The 26,660-nt window shown below is 42.2% G+C and overlaps 1 protein-coding gene across 3 annotated transcripts in view; it reads right to left on the minus strand.

Annotated features, from left to right (window-relative positions):
* Positions 1–16,726: 16,726 nt before the first annotated feature.
* The window catches only part of LOC137535286 (zinc finger protein 585A-like), a 301,513-nt gene continuing 291,579 nt past the window's right edge, over positions 16,727–26,660 (minus strand). For all 3 annotated transcript variants that reach the window (XM_068257108.1, XM_068257106.1, XM_068257105.1), the window contains one exon: positions 16,727–19,604. In XM_068257108.1, coding sequence (XP_068113209.1) covers positions 17,494–19,604 — 2,111 coding nt within the window. In that variant the 3' untranslated portion in view covers positions 16,727–17,493. The remainder of the gene's footprint in view (positions 19,605–26,660) is intronic.

Consider the following 26,660-nt stretch of genomic DNA (forward strand, 5'->3'; position numbering starts at 1 on the left):
CCACCTGTGACTTTGCCATGCTGATAGACAGTACACCTGGACTGTTATGTCGGAAGGGGCCAGAACAGCCCCTTTATGACTCTGTCCCTTTAGTCCCCTCTTCGCTTCCCCAGAATTGAGCCTACCCAACTACTCTGCCCTTTCTCCTCTAGGAGGCCATCTTGGCTACTATTCAGCTAGACTGGACTTTCGTGATGAAAAGGGCACCCCTCCTGTATTTGGGCCATACACACCTGACAACCTACTGCCACTTCCGAAGGGGGAAAAGGGAGAAGCAGGTGAACCAACTGGACAAGTCTGATACATCTACTGCTACCCCGGAAGAAACACAAATTTGCAGGAGGAGAGATAAGACAAGAAATAGTAAATAATGGTGCTCGAATTTTATGATTTGTCTTATGATCCACAATCTGAGACAAGAGATCCTGAGGATGAGAGGGAAAATGACCCAGACTAAAGAGGTAACTCTAGCCGAGTCCTTGGTAAGACATTGATCTACTCGAAGAAGTTGAAGAAGCACTCTTGTCCTGTGATGTTCAATTGCTGGACTTGAAGAATTAAAGGAGCACCTTTTAATTTGCACCATGTAGAAAGAATCTGACTAACCGCTTCTACGGAGGCCTTTGTAGATGTGCGGTTAGTGTGAAATGGTCGTAAGGCTTCAGTGCCCCAGCACCTACCACTACCTTCATCCACTTCATAGCACTGGTATGTAATTTACATGTTATTACTTCTGGATGTCCAACTTTTGTGCATCACTTTGCTATTAAATACAGTGACCAGCAGTGCCAACTTCTCTCTTCTTTCTACAGGTCAAAGACTACTATAGTCAGAGCACGCTGCTCAATCATTGTGGACTTGATGCTATGTGGATATGACAAGTAAGTATCTATACTCACAAACGTGGGTTACCATCCAGGTAACCACTATATCAGCAGGTGAGGAGATCAGACCTGTACCCACTCAGGATTAAGAAGTCACTCTCTGTAGATAGGAAATAAGGGGCAACACCCCTCCACCAAGGGTGGACTCAGGAACTGTATAAGCAGACACAGGCGCCAAAAGGAGAAAATATTCTAAAACGTTTAAAATGAGAGGAGGCAGAGGTGGACTTGCCTCCTCCAAGCAGACACACACGAGTGTTGTGTATATTCAAAGCAACAAAAATTTATTTATATACTTCAGAAAGTGCAATGCATTTTGTAGGCATCTACCGCTTCATCAGGCAATAGAAATGGAGCATAAAACTGTAGGACAGAAAAGGCTGGCTCAGTCAGACGTATAGGGTTTGACATAGTACATAATATGAGCATACAAAATCTTTTTCAAAATATAAATATCAGATATTCAATACTGTCTATAGGGGGGAAAATAGTTCGTGGGGAACAAGGGGAAGTGGGAAGGGTGGTGGAAGAAGAAGAGAGAAAAATAAATAAGTTTTATGCTCCGTTTCTATTGCCTGATGAAGCGGGAGATGCCCGCGAAATGCGTTGCACTTGCACTCTCTGGAGTATATAAATACATTTTTGTTGTTTTGAATATACACAACACTTGTGTGTGTCTGTTTGGAGGAAGTAAGTCCACCTCTGACTCCTCTCATTTTAAGCGTTTTAGAATATTTTATCCTTTTGGCGCCTCTGTCTGCTTATACACTACCTTTCTTGTTGATAAATGATCATTCCCCAGTTTATGCTTGGAAGAACAAAGAGAAATCGAGAGCCCAATATGGTGTAGTATTGTTAAGTTGGTTGTGGTTTAAAGCAAAATATTTAGATATACTCACAAACATGGGTTACCCATAGGCAACCACTTCAAGTGCAGGTGGGGAGTATTAGAACCTGACCCCACTCAGGTTTTTAAGATGTCGCTCTCTGTAGATAGGAAACGGGGTAGCACCCCTCCACCGAGGGTGGAATCAAGATTTCAGCAAGGCTTGGTGTACAGAGGCGCCAGAGTAGAATAAAAACGTTTAAAAACCGTCTAAAAGAGGGGGATGTTCAAGTGGACTTACCTCCCTCAAAAATATAAAACTCAATTAAGTCACAATATATCAATACAAAAATGTTATTCAACTCCACTTAGTGCAACGCGTTTCGCAGGTGTGGTCCTGCTTCATCAGGCAAACAGGAGTATAACTCAATGGGTCTAAATGCAGAAGTGAGCGCCTCTGCGAGGCACTCAGAGGCGCTCACTTCTGCATTTAGACCCATTGAGTTATACTCCTGTTTGCCTGATGAAGCAGGACCACACCTGCGAAACGCGTTGCACTAAGTGGAGTTGAATAACATTTTTGTATTGATATATTGTGACTTAATTGAGTTTTAAATTTTTGAGGGAGGTAAGTCCACCTGAACATCCCCCTCTTTTAGACGGTTTTTAAACGTTTTTATTCTACTCTGGCGCCTCTGTACACCAAGCCTTGCTGAAATTCCCCAGTTTACTTGACTCTTATTAGGTACATTGCCACACAAAAGAAGTTGCAGGGCATGCTGGGTTGTCTTTTTTTTTCTTCTTTACTTTCCCCTCTAATTCTTTACTTTCCTCTAACTAATGCAGCCTGATTTCCCTCCTGTTTTCTCCTGCCACACCTCTGTACCTCTCTGATTGGCCAATATTTCTCATGCTGAGACAATGCATTTTTCTATTGCAGAGCTGAGTGGGAGTGCCTGAAGACTGGGAGGAGGGTGGGCAATGCATACACAACCAGGCAGAGGAGAGAAAGGGAGGAAATTACATCAGGATTGGCTTCAAGAGACACAGTTAAAATGGAGAATCCTAAGAAGGATTTTCTCTATTTTTTAGAAAAAAATCACTAAAATCAAAACGTTGACAGTGCAATACATATGTTATGCAAGCAAAGCAAGTATTTATCTAGGGCTGTGGAGTCGGAGCAGTTTTGGGTACCTGGAGTCGGAGTTGGAGGTTACATAAACTAAGGAGTCGGGAGTTAGAGTCAGATGATTTTTGTACCAACTCCACAGCCCTGTATTTATCTACTTTTTTTCTGATATAGTATGGCTGACAGCTCCTCTTTAAAGTCCAAGTGAAAGTTCTTGGTTTATGAGTGCCGGTTTAAAGTGAACCCGAGGTGAGCGTTATATGGAGGCTGCCGTATTTATTTCCTTATAAGCAATACCAGTCTCCTAGCAGCCCTGCTGACCCTCTTCCTCTAAATACTTTCAACCATAGACCCTGAACAAGCATGCAGCAGATCAGGTGTCTCTGACAGCATTGTCAGAACTGACTAGATAGCTGTATGCCTGTTTCTGGTGTTATTCAGACACTACTGCAGCCAAATAGATCAGCAGGGCTGCCAGGAAACTGGTATTGTTTAAAAGGAAACAAATATGGCAGCCTCCATATCACTCTCACTTGGGTTCACTTTAAGCATGCTATCTCAATAGGCTGCTTTGCAAGTTGTCTGTTCAATGGAAATTGGGAGATTAAATATGGCTGCCAGGCCTGTCTTTTTGAAGAATCTGCCTGAAAGGCGGGATTGGGAGTCCCGCCCCCTCCCTGCTTCCGGCTGACCCTCCCCTATATATAGAGGGGCAATGATGATCATGAATGAATTTTCCATATTTCTGGCATTGCTCATCACCAGCATACAGTAATAGCTACTCCTGACCCATGAAAAATCTGCAACATTTTCATACTAAACATCATTTTCCTAGCATGAAATATTAACCTAATATTTTATAACCAGGATTTGTCTGTATGTCACGCAGTCGTGCAAGATGCCCACATGACAGGCTCAGTGCTGGGAATTCAGTCATATATTTTTATTGGGACTGGAGTTATGGTTTAGCTTGAAAGAGAGCAATTATGAAATTGCTTCATTTTAGATCCAGTGAGCACAGCTCAGCACCTCCTATGGCGTTTGAGACAAGAAGTTGGCCCCCTGTGTCTGGAGGCTTCCTCTTTCTGCTTTGCCTTTTGTTCTACACTTACAGTGGCTTGCAAAAGTATTCAGCCCCCTTGGAATTTTCCACATTTTGTCACATTACTGCCACAAACATGAATCAATTTTATTGGAATTCCATGTGAAAGACCAATACAAAGTGGTGTACACGTCAGAAGTGGAACGAAAATCATACAGGATTCCATACATTTTTTACAAATAAATAACTGCAAAGTGGGGTGTGCGGAATTATTCAGCCCCCGAGTCAATACTTTGTAGAACCACCTTTTGCTGCAATTATAGCTGCCAGTCTTTTATGGTATGTAGAACTAGTAGAAACAGAAAAGCACAAGGACACCGGGAGCCCGATATCGAGTATTATCGTTGCGTAATTCGGTCTATTGTAGTGTAGATATACTCACAATTCTGGGTTGCTTTTCTGGCAACCACCATCAGAGCATGTGGAGAAGTACCGTCTCTACTCGGCCTTGTCGGTCGCCGTTCCCGGGAAAAAAATACCACTATAAACTATAATGATATAACCCCACGTTGTGAGGTATTATTATTACGTACAAAACACTGTGGGAGGCGCCCTTGTGATTCAGAATATACAGCACAATATAGATATATCAAAGGTAAGCGTAATACGTCTTACCTGGTGCGAAGACTCACACACAAAAGGTAGTAGAATTCGAATTTATTTATTGCACTAAGGACAACGCGTTTCGCGACCACAAGTCGCTTCTTCAGGTCAAGTAGCGTGCTTAGGAAAAACAAGAACAGGATGGCGCTCAGACTAAAACATCTTGTTTCATATAGATTAAAACAGTGTAATAACAATAAAATAACATAAAAGAACATTAGTCCTGACCTGTTTCACTATTTGGGGCATATGCGCCCGTTAAGCAAGTATAAAAACATTATCACATTCCGGCAATCAATTTCAATGTAAATTCAGTGTGCATCTCCCATATATAAATCCTAGGTGCAGTCCAAGCATATCTCGGCATGATCCGAGATGTGACTTCTAGGCAAATTAAATAACAACATTGAACTCATAATATATGTGGGATTGTCTTAGCCCCCTAAAAGGCGCCTGATACCCAGTTATTCAAGAAAAAATTCTATAGAATTCACATAAATAAAAGCGTGTGTACAACATACATAAAAACATACATAGGCACAACATGTATGTGTAAATAAGACCAGCACCTAAAATCATCTATTGACAAATGTTCGCCCTGTATTTATATATACTTCCATTGCTCAGTTTAAGATAGAAATCAGGTGGATGTGGGTCGAATAATATGTAGTTAAAACGGGGTAACATAACGGATGGAAGTTCCAATGTTATGAGCAGCAACTAGAGTTATGAAGGAGGCAGGCAAATGGATGGTATAGTGTGCCCTGGTCTGAAGTGCCACCTTTAGTTGGGGACCTAGGGTGCATAAAACGGTCAGCCATCAATTTTATTCTAAGTGGGGGGGGTCGGATATGTGTAGCCAAGATGCGGCTTACCTGGACGTCAGGGATGCTCAGCGTGGGCGCCATGCACGCGGACCGCTGTAGAGCAGCTTTAAAAGCTGCCTGGCCGCGGCTAATGTGCCCGTGCTGGCGGAAGTTCAAGGCTGTCGTGACGTCACATCCAGTTAGGTTGTGCGTCATCTCCTGAGGAGTGTCTGGGTAGCGGCCATCTTGCGTGTGGCTGTCAGGCCACGGTGGCCATGTTGGTGTGGGCAGTCCACCGTCAGCCTGAATGGGATCGCAGCCAGAGTATAAAAACAATGGGACAAGGTTGTTATGGTTAGCTGCACATGGAAGCTCCGGATAGTAATCATGTTGCAGGGGGCCAGTGGAGCACCGGCGACCAAGTCAAGGGGGGAAGGGAGAAGGCTCTGGAGAACAACAGTTTATGATAGCATTAGGATTAACAGAAGTTCATATCTCACATTACCGTTGTATGCTCTGACGACCATATTAATAAAGACCTTATAAGTGTACCATGTCCATTAACTTTCATTTTCAAGATCGCTAATTAGGTAGATGAAGGTTGTTCATAGGTTACCCTCTGTATCCATATACGATTGTATGGAGACCACAAAATGCTCCTACACGCCTATGTGTACCTATACTTGTATATACATATATATGTATATCTCTCTCGGGTACATGCTGGGGCCCGCGTACAGTTGGGGGCTATGGTATGGAGTGTATACATACAATTTGAAAGATTTTTTTAAAAATGTGGCCACAATCGGGGAGGGGGCAGAATGCATGGTTAGGGGTGTACGGAAAAAAGTAATCATAGCTAAGGATTTTAGGCATGGGCCCATACGCGGTTGGGGGGGGGGGAGAAGGAAAAGGAGGGGGGAAAAGGGGACGGGTAGGGGGGGGGGGGAAACGGGGGGGTTTCTTTGGGTGTATGGGGGGTAGGTAGGGAAAGGGGGTGGGGGAGGGGGAAAGAGGGGGAAGGGAAGGAATGGGCAGAGGGGGAGGAGGGGGGAAAGGGGGGATGGGGAGGAAGAGGAGGGGGGGGGGGAAGAGAAAAGAGGGGGGGAGGAAAGGGGGGAGGGGGAGAAGGGACGAGTGGGAGGAAGAGGGGAGGAGGGGTGGGGAAGAGGGCTGGGAAGAGGAGGTGGGGGGGGGTTGAGGAATAGGAGGGGGGGGGAAGGGGGAGAGGACAGAGGGATAGGGGTAGGGAGGGGGGGGGGGAACAAATCCGTGTTATAAGCCGATTTGTTAAAAGGGACTTTTTTTTATATATACATATATATATATGCTTACTAGATCTGAGACACTAGTTTAGTTCATTCTGTAGTTAAAATCCCTTTCAGTTGGGGCTAAATCAGAGTTGTGGTGCTTCGTTTACAGGTTGTGCTCCAGACAGATATTAAGTCCTTCAGGGTGTAGGGTCCTTAATTTGAACACCCAGAACATTTCCCTGGCCCTGAGTGTGCTAAATCTATCCGTGGCATCTTCCGGTATTTGTTCTATGGGGCAAATGCTCAGAGTGGTAGGGTCACGGCTGTGTACTTCTTTGCAGTGCCGGGAAAGGCCATGTTTTGTGTAGCCCTTGATGATGTTGCGTCTATGCTGACCCCACCTTTCTCTGCATGATTGTGTGGTTCTCCCCACGTACTGGAGGTTGCATGTACAGGTGATCAAGTACACTATGTATCTTGAGCCACACGTCATATGTTCTTTAATCTGGAAGGTTTCGCCTGTGACCGAGGATTCAAATTCTCTTTTTCCATCCACCATTTTCTGGCAGCAAAGACATCTCTTCAATCTGCATTTTTCTGTTCCTCTCTCATCGTCTGTATTCCTAATTTTATCTGTTGATTTGGAGGGTTTAATCTTGCTTGGGGCCAGGTGATTTTTCAAAGTTTTTGCCCTTCTAAAGACACATTCCGGTTTAGTTTCCAGGCTTTTCTTCAGGTATGGATCGTTCAATAGAAGTTGCCAATGCTTGGTTAGAGCGTTCTTGATGGCTGCATGGTTGTTTGAGAATCTGGTTATAAATAGTGTTTCTGGTGGTTGGTCTATAATTTCTGCCGATTGTTGTTTAGTCTTATTCTTGAGTAAGGAGCGTCTGTCCATTTTCCTGGCTCTCAGCCTTGCTTCCTTGATCAGAGGTTTTGGAAAATGCTTCTGTTTGAATTTATTGGTCAGGATCTCCGCCTGACTGTCATATGTCCTCAATTCTGAGCAATTATTCCTAATTCTGAGAAATTGACCGAACGGAATATTATTCCTCCAGGGTTTATAGTGGCTGCTTCTATAGTCAATATATCCATTGGCATCAACTACTTTAAAGTGATTTTGTGTCTTGATTGAGTTATCTTCAATATACAAAGCTACATCTAAGTACTCAATTTGGTTGTCACTAGTGTTTGATGTAAATGAGATGCCCCACGTGTTATTCATATAATTCACAAATCTGTTAGTCGATTCCACGTTTCCTTCCCAGATCAAAACCAGATCATCTATATATCGACGATAGTAGATAATGTTGGCAGCAAATGGGTTGTTTAGGCCCAGCATGATCTTTTCCAGCATCCCCATCGTTAGGTTTGCATAGTTCGGAGCATAGTTAGCCCCCATCGCAGTTCCTCTCCTTTGTAGATACAAGGTGTCCAGAAATTTAAAGTAATTGTGTGTCAGAGAGAATTCGGTGGCTTTGAGTAGAAAGATCTTTTGTTCAAGTGGCATGGTTTCGTCCATTCCTAGGTAGTACCAAACCGCTCTTAGGCCCACATGATGATGTATATTTGAGTAGAGGGCGGTGACATCTAGGGTTAACCATCTATATGTAGGTTTCCAGGTGATAGCTTCAAGTTCTAATAGCAGCTGCGTGGAGTCTCTGAGAAACGATGGGAGTTCTTGTACATACGATTTTAGATGTAGATCAATTAATTCAGACAGATGGGAGGATAGGGAGTTGATTCCTGATATGATCGGTCTGCCAGGTGGGTTAATTAGGGACTTGTGTATTTTGGGAAGATGGTAAAAGTGGGCGGTGCTAGGATTGTCAATCAGAAGGTAGTCTCTCTCCGCTTTGGAGATTATTCCTTCTTCTTTGGCTGCTTTCACCAGAGTCTTCAGTTTCTCTGCATATACCAGTGTGGGATCGGAGTCCAATATGGTGTAGTAGTCCTTGTCATCAAGGATTCTCTCAGCCTCTCTAATGTAATCTATTTTGGTCATAACCACGATTCCTCCTCCTTTGTCTGCTGCCCTAATGATGAGTGTTGGATTGTCCTTAAGGCTTTTGAGGGCCTTTTCCTCCTCTCTCGTGATGTTTCGCTTGGTTCCTTTGTCTTCCAGCTTTCTGAATTCTTCAAGTACCTGCGTGTAGAAAGTCTCTACATTCGGTCCTCGATATGATGTAGGATAGAAGTTTGATTTTTTCTTTAAATTAGTATGTATATATTGTTCCATTCTTAATTCATCTTCATCGACATAAGCCCCATTCATCATCTCTGGATCTAATATAATCGGGGTAAGGTTGTTGGTCTTGTTATCTGGTAAATTCTTCAATTTCCTTGTTGCAAAGTATCTCTTGAGTGTCAACTTTCTCGTAAAGTCATTTAGGTCCACAAACAGTTCATAGAGATTTGCTTTTCTAGAGGGACAAAAGGAGAGGCCTCTACTTAGAACAGACTCCTCAGCATGGTTTAGTTTATAAGTAGACAGATTGAAGATAGATTTCACTCCCTTTTTGTAAGCTTCACCTTTTTTGTCTGTTTCATCTTGTCTAGTTTCTGTCCGTTTGCGCTTTCTCCCTCCTCTGCTTCCTCTCTTCTTCTTTCGGTTCTCATTAAGTCCTCTGTTTCCAGGTTTAATGGGGGAACCTTGTGCATCTGCGCGTGATGCATTATAGGATTCGGAATTAATGGTCTCAATAGTGGTGTTTCTCCTAGGATTGTGGGGAGCTCTAAAAAAGAACTTGACGATGTACAACCAGTTGTATTAAATTCAGAACCACTACTCGTTTCCTGTGTTGGTAGAAAAAACTCGGTAATCCGTTTTTTCTTTTGGATAATCATGTTCTGGTATGGTTGACACGAGATTGGGGATCTGGATGTTTGAGATGAGATCGGGGTGTGGTAAACGTGGGTCTCGACTGAACTCACCAGCTTCGGCCTATCTAGGTTCTGTGGTCTCTTGTTGTCTGGTTGGGTTCTTGTTAGGTGCGATATATTTGGGGGTTCTTCCTGATCGCTATAAACACTCAGATCCAACAGTTCCTCAAAGGAAGGAGATCGTCGTTCCATGGTAGGTTTTGCCGATGGAGTGCTGAATATCTCGTCATCTTCTGATAATCTACGTCTTTTTGCGGGGGTCCCACGATTTTCACACATCCTTCCATTATCTCGATTCTGTGGGTGAGGTCCTGGGTGCTTCATGTCTTTCACTCTCGCAATCGGGTTCGCTCGAGTTGGCTTGGTTGCTGGTTTTTTCGAAGACTTGTCCTTGATGGAAGGTCTTTTTTCCTTACTCAGGTCCTTTTTCCTTCGATCACCACTTCTTTCTGTGGTAGGGATGTTTGGGGTATCGGTTGGAACCTTACCCTCTTCCAGGGGCACATCGGGTTGTGGTGGGATGTAAACAGGGTCACTCGATGTAATGTTATTGTTCGAGTGGACACTTGTAGTGGTATGTGATTCGGAGGTTGTTTGGTGGACTACACTGTTACTCTGTTCTACCAGGGGTACTTTTCTAAGATTCCTTTGTTTATTATGTAGGTATAAGTTTCTATCCCTATTTATCTTGCTCAATTTCCCTTCTGATATATCCACCTCAAATCTGCTGAGTTTATTGCACAATATGTGGGTAAATGATTTGAAATCACTCGTCTCGCTAAATGGAGCCAGTTCTAGTTTCTTGTTGTCAATTTCGGGCTTGAGTTCCTGAATGATGGATCTACGCTTGGTGGTGATTCTTTCCATCATACCTCTGGAACATGTTTCCAGGTACTCATACCACTCCTCGGTAAAGATTGGGTCATTGGGAAAAGGGGATTCTGTCATTACTCTCAAGCCACCTGGCGAGATTTTTTCTTCTATATAAATTGTCTGCATTTCAATGTCTGCTAGATTAAAGAATTCCGTTTTTAAGAGTTTTTCTAGAGCGAAAAATAAGGGGCTCAGGTCGGGTAAAACCTGTCCTGCGTTACTTGTTTCAGCAGCTCCACTCGATGTTTCATTCTCTCGTGGTCTGAAGTTCGTCTTTTTAAATTGATCAAACAGTCTTGCTCTTTGAAGCGTGCGGTCTCCCAGTAGCTCCATTTCTGTATGTAATCTCCAGTCGAGTTGAAAGGGTCTTCAACCGGATTGCCCTTTGTGTGCCGGATCCCGGAGAATAGTCTGCAGTATCCGTAGACGGTAGTAGAACTAGTAGAAACAGAAAAGCACAAGGACACCGGGAGCCCGATATCGAGTATTATCGTTGCGTAATTCGGTCTATTGTAGTGTAGATATACTCACAATTCTGGGTTGCTTTTCTGGCAACCACCATCAGAGCATGTGGAGAAGTACCGTCTCCACTCGGCCTTGTCGGTCGCCGTTCCCGGGAAAAAAATACCACTATAAACTATAATGATATAACCCCACGTTGTGAGGTATTATTATTACGTACAAAACACTGTGGGAGGCGCCCTTGTGATTCAGAATATACAGCACAATATAGATATATCAAAGGTAAGCGTAATACGTCTTACCTGGTGCGAAGACTCACACACAAAAGGTAGTAGAATTCGAATTTATTTATTGCACTAAGGACAACGCGTTTCGCGACCACAAGTCGCTTCTTCAGGTCAAGTAGCGTGCTTAGGAAAAACAAGAACAGGATGGCGCTCAGACTAAAACATCTTGTTTCATATAGATTAAAACAGTGTAATAACAATAAAATAACATAAAAGAACATTAGTCCTGACCTGTTTCACTATTTGGGGCATATGCGCCCGTTAAGCAAGTATAAAAACATTATCACATTCCGGCAATCAATTTCAATGTAAATTCAGTGTGCATCTCCCATATATAAATCCTAGGTGCAGTCCAAGCATATCTCGGCATGATCCGAGATGTGACTTCTAGGCAAATTAAATAACAACATTGAACTCATAATATATGTGGGATTGTCTTAGCCCCCTAAAAGGCGCCTGATACCCAGTTATTCAAGAAAAAAATCTATAGAATTCACATAAATAAAAGCGTGTGTACAACATACATAAAAACATACATAGGCACAACATGTATGTGTAAATAAGACCAGCACCTAAAATCATCTATTGACAAATGTTCGCCCTGTATTTATATATACTTCCATTGCTCAGTTTAAGATAGAAATCAAGTGGATGTGGGTCGAATAATATGTAGTTAAAACGGGGTAACATAACGGATGGAAGTTCCAATGTTATGAGCAGCAACTAGAGTTATGAAGGAGGCAGGCAAATGGATGGTATAGTGTGCCCTGGTCTGAAGTGCCACCTTTAGTTGGGGACCTAGGGTGCATAAAACGGTCAGCCATCAATTTTATTCTAAGTGGGGGGGTCGGGAGCGGGGTCGGGTATGTGTAGCCAAGATGCGGCTTACCTGGACGTCAGGGATGCTCAGCGTGGGCGCCATGCACGCGGACCGCTGTAGAGCAGCTTTAAAAGCTGCCTGGCCGCGGCTAATGCGCCCGTGCTGGCGGAAGTTCAAGGCTGTCGTGACGTCACATCCGGTTAGGTTGTGCGTCATCTCCTGAGGAGTGTCTGGGTAGCGGCCATCTTGCGTGTGGCTGTCAGGCCACGGTGGCCATGTTGATGTAGGCAGTCCACCGTCAGCCTGAATGGGATCGCAGCCAGAGTATAAAAACAATGGGACAAGGTTGTTATGGTTAGCTGCACATGGAAGCTCCGGATAGTAATCATGTTGCAGGGGGCCAGTGGAGCACCGGCGACCAAGTCAAGGGGGGAAGGGAGAAGGCTCTGGAGAACAACAGTTTATGATAGCATTAGGATTAACATAAAAGTTCATATCTCACATTACCGTTGTATGCTCTGACGACCATATTAATAAAGACCTTATAAGTGTACCATGTCCATTAACTCTCATTTTCAAGATCGCTAATTAGGTAGATGAAGGTTGTTCATAGGTCTTTTTTCCCCCCTCCCCCCCCCCTCTGCCCATTCCTTCCCTTCCCCCTCTTTCCCCCTCCCCCACCCCCTTTCCCTACCTACCCCCCATACACCCAAAGAAACCCCCCGTTTCCCGTCCCCCCCCTACCCGTCCCCTTTTTCCCCCCTCCTTTTCCTTATCCCCCCCCCCCAACCGCGTATGGGCCCATGCCTAAAATCCTTAGCTATGATTACTTTTTTCCGTACACCCCTAACCATGCATTCTGCCCCCTCCCCGATTGTGGCCACATTTTAAAAAAAAAATCTTTCAAATTGTATGTATACACTCCATACCATAGCCCCCAACTGTACGCGGGCCCCAGCATGTACCCGAGAGAGATATACATATATATGTATATACAAGTATAGGTACACATAGGCGTGTAGGAGCGTTTTGTGGTCTCCAGACACTCCTCAGGAGATGACGCACAACCTAACCGGATGTGACGTCACGACAGCCTTGAACTTCCGCCAGCACGGGCGCATTAGCCGCGGCCAGGCAGCTTTTAAAGCTGCTCTACAGCGGTCCGCGTGCATGGCGCCCACGCTGAGCATCCCTGACGTCCAGGTAAGCCGCATCTTGGCTACACATATCCGACCCCCCCCACTTAGAATAAAATTGATGGCTGACCGTTTTATGCACCCTAGGTCCCCAACTAAAGGTGGCACTTCAGACCAGGGCACACTATACCATCCATTTGCCTGCCTCCTTCATAACTCTAGTTGCTGCTCATAACATTGGAACTTCCATCCGTTATGTTACCCCGTTTTAACTACATATTATTCGACCCACATCCACCTGATTTCTATCTTAAACTGAGCAATGGAAGTATATATAAATACAGGGCGAACATTTGTCAATACATGATTTTAGGTGCTGGTCTTATTTACACATACATGTTGTGCCTATGTATGTTTTTATGTATGTTGTACACACGCTTTTATTTATGTGAATTCTATAGAATTTTTTCTTGAATAACTGGGTATCAGGCGCCTTTTAGGGGACTAAGACAATCCCACATATATTATGAGTTCAATGTTGTTATTTAATTTGCCTAGAAGTCACATCTCGGATCATGCCGAGATATGCTTGGACTGCACCTAGGATTTATATATGGGAGATGCACACTGAATTTACATTTAAATTGATTGCCGGAATGTGATAGATGTTTTTATACTTGCTTAACGGGCGCATATGCCCCAAATAGTGAAACAGGTCAGGACTAATGTTCTTTTATGTTATTTTATTGTTATTACACTGTTTTAATCTATATGAAACAAGATGTTTTAGTCTGAGCGCCATCCTGTTCTTGTTTTTCCTAAGCACGCTACTTGACCTGAAGAAGCGACTTGTGGTCGCGAAACGCGTTGTCCTTAGTGCAATAAATAAATTCGAATTCTACTACCTTTTGTGTGCGAGTCTTCGCACCAGGTAAGACGTATTATGCTTACCTTTGATATATCTATATTGTGCTGTATATTCTGAATCACAAGGGTGCCTCCCACAGTGTTTTGTACGTTTTATGGTATGTCTCTACCAGCTTTGCACATTTAGAGACTAAAATCCTTGCCCATTCTTCTTTGCAAAACAGCTCCAGCTCAGTCAGATTAGATGGACAGCGTTTGCAAACAGCAGTTTTCAGATCTTGCCACAGGTTCTCGATTGGATTTAGATCTGGACTTTGACTGGGCCATTCTACTAACACATGGATATGTTTTGTTTTAAACCATTCTATTGTTGCCCTGGCTTTATGTTTAGGGTCGTTGTCCTGCTGTAAGGTGAACCTCCACCCCAGTCTCAAGTCTTTTGCAGTCTCCAAGAGGTTTTCTTCCAAGATTGCCCTGTATTTGGCTCCATCTATCTTCCCATCAACTCTGATCAGCTTCCCTGTCCCTGCTGAAGAGATGCACCCCCTGAGCATGATGCTACCACCACCATATTCGACAGTGGGCATGGTGTGTTCAGAGTGATGTGCAGTGTTAGTTTTCCGCCACACATAGCGTTGTGCATTTTGGTCAAAAAGTTCAATTTTGGTCTCATCAGAGCACCTTCTTCCACATGTTTGCTGTGTCCCCCACATGGCTTGTGGCAAACTGCAAACGGGACTTTTTATGCTTTTTTGTTAACAATGGCTTTCTTCTTGCCACTCTTCCATAAAGACCAACTTGTGCAGTGCACGACTAATAGTTGTCCTATGGACAGATTCCCCCACCTGAGCTGTAGATCTCTGCAGCTAGTCCAGAGTCACCATGGGCCTCTTGACTGCATTTCTGATCAGAGCTCTCCTTGTTTGGCCTGTGAGTTTAGGTGGATGGCCTTGTCTTGGTAGGTTTACAGTTGTGCCATACTTCTTCCATTTTTGAATGATCGCTTGAACAGTGCTCCGTGGGATGTTCAAGGCTTTGGAAATCTTTTTGTAGCCTAAACCTGCTTTAAATTTCTCAATAACCTTATCCCTGACCTGTCTGGTGTGTTCTTTGGACTTCATGGTGTTGCTGCTCCCAATATTCTCTTAGACAACCTCTGAGGCCGTCACAGAGCAGCTGTATTTCTACTGACATTAGATTACACACAGGTGCACTCTATTTAGGCATTAGCACTGCGAGGGTTTCTATATTACCATATATGAATATAAGCCCTTGTAGGCCCAATAATTACTAGAATGACAGGTACGCTTAGAGACACGTAGCTATTTAGGAAAGCTATTTCTTTGCAGACTTTCTCTGCAAGGTAAGGTATTGACTTTTCTTTGACAAGGGTCAAAGTTTCCTGTATCTTTGTTTTGTACTGTTTATCTAAGCCATTTCTTTGCTTTCCATGTTTAATTTAGTTAGGTGACCTAGAACTCAGGGGTATCTGGAGCAGTGTCACTTAGATAACATTTTTTGCCTGAAATAACAAGTTTTCCACTGCCAAATACTACTCCCCTTGTTAGGATTGGTTGAGTTCCCTCACCTACATCTTGTATACATCCTCTGCCATGATTGGTAGGAGTAATACATACATCCCTTGCTAGGATTGGTCAGGGAAAGTTAAACCCCCAAGCTAGGATTGGTCCACCAACTTTACTGTGATTGGTTCTTGTTGCTTTGCTATGATTGGATAATTTTTGCCTTACCTTGCTGTTCTCACTGTATAAAAAGTCTGAATAAAGCTTCAAAAACTAAGGAAGTGAATGTAGCTCACAAGAAGGTGTCGTGTCACTTCTTTCACTGAAGGTTAAAGGGTCATAGGCTTCGGCCTACTAATTTGGGTATCCAAAGCCAACGTATACTTGGGGTCTTGAGCTCCATACCCAAACTTATATCTGGCCCTGTCTTTCAGCCTTGACAGCACTCATCAGGCAATGTCTTTGGGCAACTGACTGCACTCAGACCAAAGGGAGATGAATAATTACGCACACCCCACTTTGCAGTTATTTATTTGTAAAAAAAAATGTTTGGAATTATATGATTTTCATTCCACTTCTCACGTGTACACAACTTTGTATTGGTCTTTCATGTGGAATTCCAATAAAATTGATTCATGTTTGTGGCAGTAATGTGACAAAATGTGGAAAACTTCAAGGGGGACAAATACTTTTGCAAACCACTGTATATGCTAAGCCAGGTGTGAACTATCCCAGAGACTTCCAGCACCTGCCCTTTGGTATGTAAAGTGCAGATATCAGAGAAGAGGAAGAAAATACAACTGTCATTTAGAATAAAGCTTTCTCCCTGGCATAAAACCTCTAAGTGTCCTACACAATCAATCTCAAAATGGTTTATAATCAACAATCCATGTTCAGTCTGGATTGCAATACTCATGGTTCTGCTGTAATGCTGCGAATAAACAATGTGTTTCTGCCGCTCGATTCTCTTATCTTCCGCTCATTTTTCTTATCTTTTTCCATTCACTTCTATCAGAAATCAAGTGACAAAACGATCGTGAGATCAGACATGTGGGAAATTATCTATCGAACCATCTGTCTGCTGCAAAAACGCATCGTGTATTCCCAGCATTACAAGTACATCTTACATTACTTGCGGAGGAACAAAATATTTCACACTGTGGTAACAATATATAGTACACACACTACACACACTACACACACACACACACACACACACACACACAAAAATCTATCCCACATTCTGTCACGTTTGTTCAGACAGCCCATCAAGATACAGCAAATTATCCAGAGGAATAACTTTATTAACAGCTTTAGTCAAAGGAGAGATACTTAGAGATGCATCAGAATCCCTATCTTCTTATTATACTGGACTTTGTGCATTCAGCTCAAATCTCTTCATGTTTTCTGGATATAAAACAAAGACACAGAGAGACAGAGAGGGAAATCTTCTCTCCTCAGTACAGTCGGGATGAATGGGAGCTTCTAATATCCCCACATCTGCAGCTCACAGAAGGTAAATAACAACAGTATAAAGAACTTTCCTGGAATTTCACCTTCTTATTTTCACATTAATGGCTGTAAATACTGACATGGCTGCTGTGCACAATTTCGAATGTTATGTAAAATTTGGTTCATTCAGCACCCAACAAAAACAAATAATTATTTTTTTCAGCACTCTCGTTATCAGGACTGTTTGTTCAGGCAGATAAAAGTGTTTTGGCACTTATTTTTTTAGGAAAGCCGTGGCTACATGCAACTGTAGATCTTAACTTATTGTCATAAAGCACCTAGTCTATTAACCCTTGTAGTGGAGAAAACATGAAAATTAAACAAAGACAAGTTCTAACTAAGCTTAGTACTACATGTACCCATGTTTAACTCAGAATGGAAGCTTGGAGACTTTAACAATCAAATGCACTGAGTAGCAAATAAGAGTCCTCAAAATTCTGTGTAAAAAAAAATTCTGCACTGTGCGCTTAGCAAGAAATAAAAGAAACATTGGAATAAAACATTTACGGTGAACACAATTCCCACACTCAGCACAAATGTCTCACAGGCAGTGATTTCTGAACAAAACATTTCCTACTTTCAGTACATGAAGAAGGCTTGTCACCAATGTGAGATCTCTCATGTACGACAAGGTTTCCTTTATGACCAAAACATTTCCCACATTCAGCACATGAATAGGGCTTCTCACCAGTGTGAGATCTCTCATGGCTGATAAGATGTGCTTTACTTACAAAACATTTCTCACACTCAGTACATGAATACAGCTTCTCACCAGTATGAGATCTCTCATGTCTGATAAGAATTGATTTAAATCCAAACCATTTCCCACACTCAGTACATGAATAGGACTTCTCACCAGTGTGAGTTCTCTCATGACTGATAAAAGCTGATTTATGCGCAAAACATCTCCCACACTCAGCACAGGAATATGGCTTCTCACCAGTGTGAGATCTCTCATGACTGATAAGAGCTGGTTTATGCCCAAAACATTTACCACACTCAGCACAGGAATAGGGCTTCTCACCAGTGTGAGATCTCTCATGCCTGACAAGATGTGATTTCAGAACAAAACATTTCCCACACTCAGCACAGGAATAGGGCTTCTCGCCAGTGTGAAATCTCTCATGCGTAATAAGATTTGATTTTTGCCCAAAACATTTCCCACACTCTGCACATGAATAGGGCTTCTCACCAGTGTGAGATTTCTCATGAATGATAAGATATGCTTTACTTCCAAAACATTTCCCACACTGAGCACACGAATAAGGCTTCTCACCAGTATGACATCTCCCATGTATGACAAGTAGTGAATTACTTCCAAAACATTTCCCACACTCAGCACATGAATAGGGCTTCTCACCAGTGTGAGCTCTCTCATGCCTTATAAGAGTTGATTTATGCCCATAACATTTCCCACACTCAGCACATGAATAGGGCTTCTCACCAGTGTGAGATCTCTCATGGCTGATAAGATGTGATTTACTTCCAAAACATTTCCCACACTCAAAACATGAATAAGGCTTCTCACCAGTGTGACATCTCACATGTATGACAAGCAGTGAATTACTTCCAAAACATTTCCCACACTCAGCACATGAATAGGGCTTCTCACCAGTGTGACCTCTCTCATGACTAATAAGATTTGCTTTCTTCCCAAAGCATTTCCCACACTCAGTACAGGAATAGGGCTTATCGCCAGTGTGAGATCTCTCATGACTGATCAGAGCTGATTTTTCCCCAAAACTTTTCCCACACTCAGCACAGGAATAAGGCTTCTCACCAGTGTGAGATCTCTCATGTCTGATAAGCGTTGCTTTCTGTCCAAAACATTTCCCACACTCATTACATGAATAGGGCTTATCGCCAGTGTGAGATCTCTCATGCCTGACAAGATGTGATTTCAGAACAAAACATTTCCCACACTCAGCACATGAGTAAGGCTTCTCACCAGTGTGAGATCTCTCATGTACGACAAGATGTGATTTCAGAACAAAACATTTCCCACAGTCAGCACATGAGTAAGGCTTCTCACCAGTGTGAGATCTCTCATGCCTGACAAGATGTGATTTCAGACCAAAACATTTCCCACACTCAGCACATGAGTAAGGCTTTTCACCAGTGTGAGATCTCTCATGACTGATAAGAGTTGATTTCTGCCCAAAACATTTCCCACACTCAGCACAGGAATAGGGCTTCTCACCAGTATGAGATCTCGCATGTCTGTTAAGATGTTCTTTATCTAAAAAACATTTGCCACACTCAGCACATGAATAAGGTTTCTCACCACTGTGAGATCTCACATGTCTGACAAGGTGTCCTTTATAACCAAAACATTTCCCACACTCAGCACATGAATAGGGCTTCTCACCAGTGTGAGATTTCTCATGACTGACGAGAGCCGATTTCTTAACAAAACCTCTCCCACATTTGGAACAGGAATGCAATCCTCCAGCAGGAGAAGAGCTGTGCTGGTTAGGAGTCCCCTTGGGGTTAGACAGGTGAGGGGAATCTTGGGGAATATTTGGGGAAACCAGGGTATCTGCAGGAGACTCTTGTCCAGTGACATCATCATCCGTTGTACAGTCTGTGGATACAGAGAGACGAGTCTCTGAGAGGTTCCTGATGCCAGGACTCCGCCCTGAAAATAGAGAAACATCATCACTTCCTGTTAGAGAATTCTGAGGGGAGGAACAATTATTATTAGGGATGGTCAGTGAGCTGCTGAGAATCCCATACAAAGTTTATGCAATGTGTTGAGACAATAATTTTGCCAAATAATTCACACATTCTAGTGACTAAAGCCCACTCTAAATTATGCAACAGAGCTTCAAACTATATGCTTAATATGTTACCCCTAGACCAGTGCTTTTCAACCCATGGTACGCGTACCATCAATGGTACTTTAACTCTGGCCAGGTGGTACGCTCTGGGGAGATGAAAAGGAAGTGTCTGTGGGCTGCAGGGAGATCAAAGGGAAAAGTGATTTAGGGCTGGTCCAGTGCCTGGTGTTTTCAGGTTTGTTTATGTATAAAAATGTGAAGCACTAGGCTAGCTGGTAAAAGCACAACAGAGCAATTAGAGGGTGGGCAAGCTGGTAAATATACACAGCATGATGCAGAGCTTGCCTGGAGGGTCCATAGGAAAAAATCTGTCTGGTCTCTCCCCATTGTTATAATGACTGCATGTGTGGATAGGGTGTTAAATGGGTTGAAAAGTTTTTGACAGTCCCTAGACTCCAGGAGGGCTGCTTTCTGACTTGTGTGAGACTGGCAGAGACAGGAGTCCTATTACAGGCAAGTAGCCTGTCTGATGTGGGACTGCAATACAGATAAGCTCTCTGCTCCATCTCAGGCTATTCTCAGTCTCACTCCACTCCTCCTCTCTCTGGGCTAGTGCACGCCAAAATCGCAATAGCAATCGCTAGCAATTTGGGAATGCAATTTTGTAAAGTGATTTTCAGAGCGATATTTTTTATGAATTGCTCCAAAAAATGCTACATGCAGCGTGTTTGCGATATTGAAAAAAATCACAACTCTGCTGTTGGAACATCCTCATAAGGTAACATTAGCCAATCGCTTTTCAAATCACTGGCGATTTGAAAGACGCTCAGAAGCCCTCTTGGTGTGCACCAGCCTCCCTCATTCAGATCTTACATATGCAGTGCTAGGAGTGGAGTCACTGATGGGTGACTGCTCTGCACAGCAAGCAACAAGATTAGAAGCTCTCTGGCTCTGCCCTGTGTCCTGCTTGGATAAACCATTCATACTATGATGGGGGCGGGCAGCTCTATTTAGATATTCATTGAATGGTGAACTTCTTAAGGTAGCCATACATCAGAAGATTATGGGCAGATTCACCAAAGAGAAATTTATCTCTAATTGAATCTGATTAGAGAGAGATTTGCACCCAGAAGTGAGGGGAAAAGCTATTGTACCTTTACTGCCATTTGGTTCCACATACTTTTGCGAGAAGGCTTTTTCTTCATTGACATGTATAAAAACTAAAGAAAGGAACTGTCTTCAGATGGAATCTGACTTGATTCTATCAGTAAGCACAGGCACAAGTTTGGTTAACACTGTATGTATCCTTAACCACTTCAGCCTACAGGGTTGAGATTTTTTTTTACATCTGAGCAACTTTCACCTCCCATTCATTTGCCAATAACTTTATCACTACTCATCACAATGAATTGATCTATATCTTGTTTTTTCCGCCACCAATTAGGCTTTCTGTGGGTGATACATTTTGCTGAGACTTAATTTATTCTAAACTAATTTAAAAAAAAAAAATCATTAAATGCTCAGCTTTTGGCCATTATAGTTTGAAATTAATACATGCTGCCATAATTAAAACCTCTATACTTTATTTACCAATTTCTCCCACTTATTACACCATTTAAATTATGTCCCTATCACAATGTATGGCGCCGATATTTAATTTGGAAATAAAGGTGCATTTTTTCAATTTGCGTCCATTACTATTTAGAAGCCCATAATTTAATAAATCATATTGATATACTCCTTTGACATGAATATTTAAAAAGTTTAGACCCTTAGGTAACTATTTATGTTTTTTGTTTTTTTTTATTATTGTAATTTTTTATTTTATTTTTTATTAAAACTTGTATGTGGGTATTTTTTGGTGTGGGAGGTAAACGGGATTTTAAATGTTTCAAAATGTATTTATTCAATGTAAAGTGTTTTTTGGTGTAGTTTGTCAAAAAGTCCTGGGAGCAATCGATCTCGCTCCCAGGAAGAAGTATGAAGACGGGGAACTTTTTGATCTCAGAAAAGCCGTAGCGTCTGAAGAGACGCTGTCGTCTTTTCTCCGGGGGGGTCTGATCAGTGAAAGGGATTTATAATCCCTTTCATTGATCGCTGGGCTAACGGCCCCCAGCAGGAGCGCGCACGGGGGGGCCCGCGGGAGCGCGCGGGAGTGCGCGCAGCCTAACTGGACGAAAATTTTCGTCCAGTTAGGCTGAAGTGGTTAATTATTGGCCAGCCCTGCGTAATATGTTGGCGCTTTAAAGATACAATAAATAATAATAACTAATAATAATAGTACATACTTTATCCTTTTTTTTCACTTATTGAGTTGTTGACATCTTACAAAATCGCTGGTGGTACTTGAAAATTTTCATGCGATAAAAGTGGTGCAATTTCTGAAAAGGTTGAAAAGCCCTGCCCTAGACTGTATCTCATGGGGCATTCGGGATCATCGCTATGCTTCAAGGACTTCGGACCACAGGTCATCTGGCACTTGTTTGGTGGCACTGCCCCCAGGTCTCCCCAATGTGGGACAGAATTGTTCATATGATTTCTGAGATCTTCCATAGGGCCTCCATCTAAGACCTGAAAGTCCTACTCTTAGGCCATAAACCCCCCATAACTACCCGGAGCGCAGGCTGATACAACATGCAGCCAATGCCACTAAAATACACGTGGCAGCCAACTGGAAACCCAACAGGCTGTAGCTTTCAGCTGTCATTAAAGCAAACCAGAAGCAAAAAACTAACTTATGATATAATGAACTGCATGTGAAGTACGGATAATGAATAGAATATTAGCAACAAAGAAAAGTCTCATTTTTATTTTCAGTTCTATAGCTTTTTTTTTCCCATAACATTGAATCATTCTGTCACATTTACAGTTTACACACTACACTCTGCATTTTAAACTATGAAACAGAGCAGAGATAATGGCCCTTTAAGCTTTCCTGCAGTAAACCATATCTCAAGCTGTCTATTTATCAAGAGTGTCTGAGACAAAATATTGGTAGGTTTTTAGAAATTCATGCAGAACCATCCCAGGCATCTTAAGAAATCACTAGATAGTGCAGAGTCCTTCTAAAACTGTTGTAAAATAGGAGGAGCTAGGAAGGTCTCTCAGACAGTGCAGTGTGTGAGAGGAATTGCTGTTGCTGAGGTAACCAATACATCTGCTGTATTGATAGCAGCAGGCTCTGAGGCGGAATTAAGCAGGGGGAAGGAGCCCTTCACAAATCATGCCTAGCCTACACTCTGCATTATCTGTAGAACAGCTATCAATCCCTTTTTAATCTGCGAAAGTTTAGGGATGAATTTGCACTTTTCTTAACTGTAGTGCAGCTCTCGAAATTCACGCTAAACTGCCACTATTACCTAGGATTTAAGAAGGTTCTTATCATGCAGAACTGTTCTCCCTGCTGGTTAGAACAGTTTAAGAAGAAAAAACTGCCGGTAATGCTTTGATAAATCTGGCAAATGGTTTCATGGCCATTTAAAGGACAACTAAAGTGAGAGGGATATGGAGGCTGCCACAGGGGTATTTTAAGATGGGGATGGGAGTGGTGATTCTTTCGGTCACTCCCCCTCCTTTCCTTAATGAGATATTTCCATACCCCCTATAATGGGTAGAAAAATATGTTTTTTTTCTGGACTGTGAAGAGGCAGTGGCCGGAGTCATGGAAGCAATTACAACAGCTCACCAGTATTTAAAGGAAACCTGAGGTGAGAGAGATATGGAGACTGCCATACTTGTTTCCTGTTAAACAATGACAGTTGCCTGGCAGACCTCCTGATCCTGTGTCTCTAATGCTGATAGCCACAGGCCCTGCACAAGCATGCAGCAGATCAGGTACTCTGACTAAGCTGACTCTTTTTACTGGATTAGCCATATGCTTGTTCCAGGGTTTTGACTCAGACACTACATATGACAGAAAAGCTATGATCGCCAGGCAACTAGCATTGTTTACAAGGAAATAAATATGGCAGCCTCCATATCCCTCTCACCTCGGGTTCCCTTTAAGCTCAGTCCTTGGAAGCAGCCAGTTAGCTGTGACTTGGACTATATGTTGCACCGACTTTTTGCAGCTCACTTTGCACTCACATGTTTTATCCCGAGGAAGCCCTTTTAGGGTGAAACATGTTCATGTTGGGAATTTGTTGATGTGATTTTATGTGACTATAACCAGTCGGGTGTTGGAAGGCGGGCTCACGCTCCTGTGGCCGTTTCCTGTTCCCAATTGTGCAAATACAGATATTGGTCCAAATGCAATTCACGTATTCTCCTGAGTTTCCTCCTAGGTGATATTTTCATGACTTGCCATTAAATGCCTTTTGAGCCACCAGCAAGCAAGAAAATACTCAAAATAAATGTGATAGTAACTTTTTACCAACTTCTGGGTACTCTTTTTAATTGTAAAATGCTGAAAAGTTAGTTTAACCACTTGAGGACCACAGTCTTTTCGCCCCTTAAGGACCAGAGCCTTTTTCTCCATTCAGACCACTGCAGCTTTCACGGTTTATGGCTCGCTCATACAACCTACCACCTAAATGAATTTTACCTCCTTTTCTTGTCACTAATACAGCTTTCTTTTGGTGCTATTTGATTGCTGCTGCGAGTTTTAGTTTTTATTATAATGAAATGAACAAGAAAGAGAATTGGCTCTTGGGTGCATGAAGATAGAAAAAAACACTTTATTGAGAAATATATATAAATATATAAACATACACACATATCACCTCACTACCACTACGCCAATGTCTGTGAATAGGTAAAAATCTCCCTAAAACCAATTAAGAGAAATACCAATCGTATTTCACTCATTGATTTTCAATGGAGAAATTAAAACTTCTGCCATTTCGACACTTTGAATGCCAGGATTCCCAAACCCTAAAGTGTTGGCCACTGAGTGACTGTTGTTCACAGTTAGGGGAAAAAAGGGGTGGGGCAATAACAGCCAATCAGATTTCAGCTATTGACCTTAATGAAAAAGATTAACTACTGCTATTATTGCAGTTTAAATGCCAGGCATCCCAAACTTAGCACAATTACTCACTGGGTGACTGCGGTCAAAATTTAGCAAAAGTGGGTGGAGCCACAAACAGCCAATCAGATTTCACTTATTGACGTCAATGTAAATTTTTTAAATATTGCCATTCTCACAGTTTTAAAGCCAGAGGCCCCAAACTTGGCACAGACCATGACTGGGTGACTGAGGTTAAAATTCAGAAAACTGGGCGGAGCTTACAACAGCCAATCAAATGTTACCTATTGCAATTCAATGGTAATATGCTGCTTTCTTTCTGCTTTTTCACAGGCATGCTTTGGAATATGGCAGAAAATCTACCCAAAAAATGATTCAGTAACTCCTTTTAAATAAAACAATATCAGATATGTGCGGTTACATTGTTTTTGTAGTAAAAAGCAGTGTCCAAAGAAAATTGTCAATAATTGAGCTTTCACAGAGTATAAATCACATGCTTGTATTTTCCAGTGTAGGCCGCTTACAATGAAGTCTGAAGTAAAGAAATTGTCAAATTCCCACCAAAATCACTTCATTTAGTAAACTACACCCCCTGAGATACCCTTGGATGGATGCATTGATAATTTTGGCTGCAGAGATTATTGGTGAAATTTGATAGAATGTATAACATCATGAAAAATTAATTTCTTTTATTCAGATATGTCAGCTCTTCAGCTTTTTCACAGATATGTTTTGGAGCATTGTAGTAATTCACCCCAAAAATGATGCAGTAACTCCTTCTGAATAAAACAATATAAGATATACAGTGGGTTGCAAAAGTATTCCGCTCCCTTGAAGTTTTCCACATTTTGTCATATTACTGCCACAAACATGAATCAATTTTATTGGAATTCCACATGAAAGACCAACACAAACTGGTGTACACATGAGAAGTAGAATGAAAATCATACATGATTCCAAACATTTTTACAAATAAATAACTGCAAAGTGGTGTGTGCATAATTATTTGGCCCCCTTTGATCTGAGTGCAGTCAGTTGCCTATAGACATTGCCTGATGAGTGCTAATGACTAGAGTGCACCTGTGTGTAATCTAATGTCAGTACAAATACAGCTGCTCAGTGAGGGCCTCAGAGGTTGTCTAAGAGAATATTGGGAGCAACAACACCGTGAAGTCCAAAGAACTCACAAGACAGGTCCTGGAATGGCCCAGTCAAAGTCCAGATCTAAATCCTATTGAAAATCTGTGGCAAGATCTGAAAACTGCTGTTCACAAACGCTGTCCATCTAATCTGACTGAGCTGGAGCTGTTTTGCAAAGAAGAATGGGCAAGGATTTCAGTCTCTAGATGTGCAAAGATGGTAGAGAGACATACCCTAAAAGACTGGCAGCTGTAATTGCAGCAAAAGGTGTTTCTACAAAGTATTGACTCAGGGGGCCGAATAATTACGCACACCCCACTTTGCAGTAATTGATTTGTAAAAAATGTTTGGAATGATGTATGATTTTCGATCCACTTCTCACATGTACACCACTTTGTATTGGTCTTTCACGTGGAATTCCAATAAAATTGATGCATGTTTGTGGCAGTAACGTGACAAAATGTGGAAAACTTCAAAGGGGCCGAATACTTTAGCAACCCCCAAAGAAAATTGTCAATAATTGAGCTTTCACAGAGTATAAATCACATGCTTGTATTTTCCAGTGTAGGCCGCTTACAATGAAGTCTGAGGTAAAGAGATTGTCAAATTCCCACCAAAATCACTTCATTTAGTAAACTACACCCCCCTGAGGTACCCTTGGATGGATGCATTGATAATTTTGGCTGCAGAGATTATTGGTGAAATTTGATAGAATGTATAACAACATGAAAAATTCATTTCTTTTAGAAGATATGTCAGCTCTTCAGCTTTTTCACAGATATGTTTTGGAGCATTTTAGTAATTCACC

Source organism: Hyperolius riggenbachi, chromosome 10 (genome assembly GCF_040937935.1).
Source record: "Hyperolius riggenbachi isolate aHypRig1 chromosome 10, aHypRig1.pri, whole genome shotgun sequence".
In the NCBI taxonomy this organism is placed as follows: Eukaryota; Metazoa; Chordata; class Amphibia; order Anura; family Hyperoliidae; genus Hyperolius; species Hyperolius riggenbachi.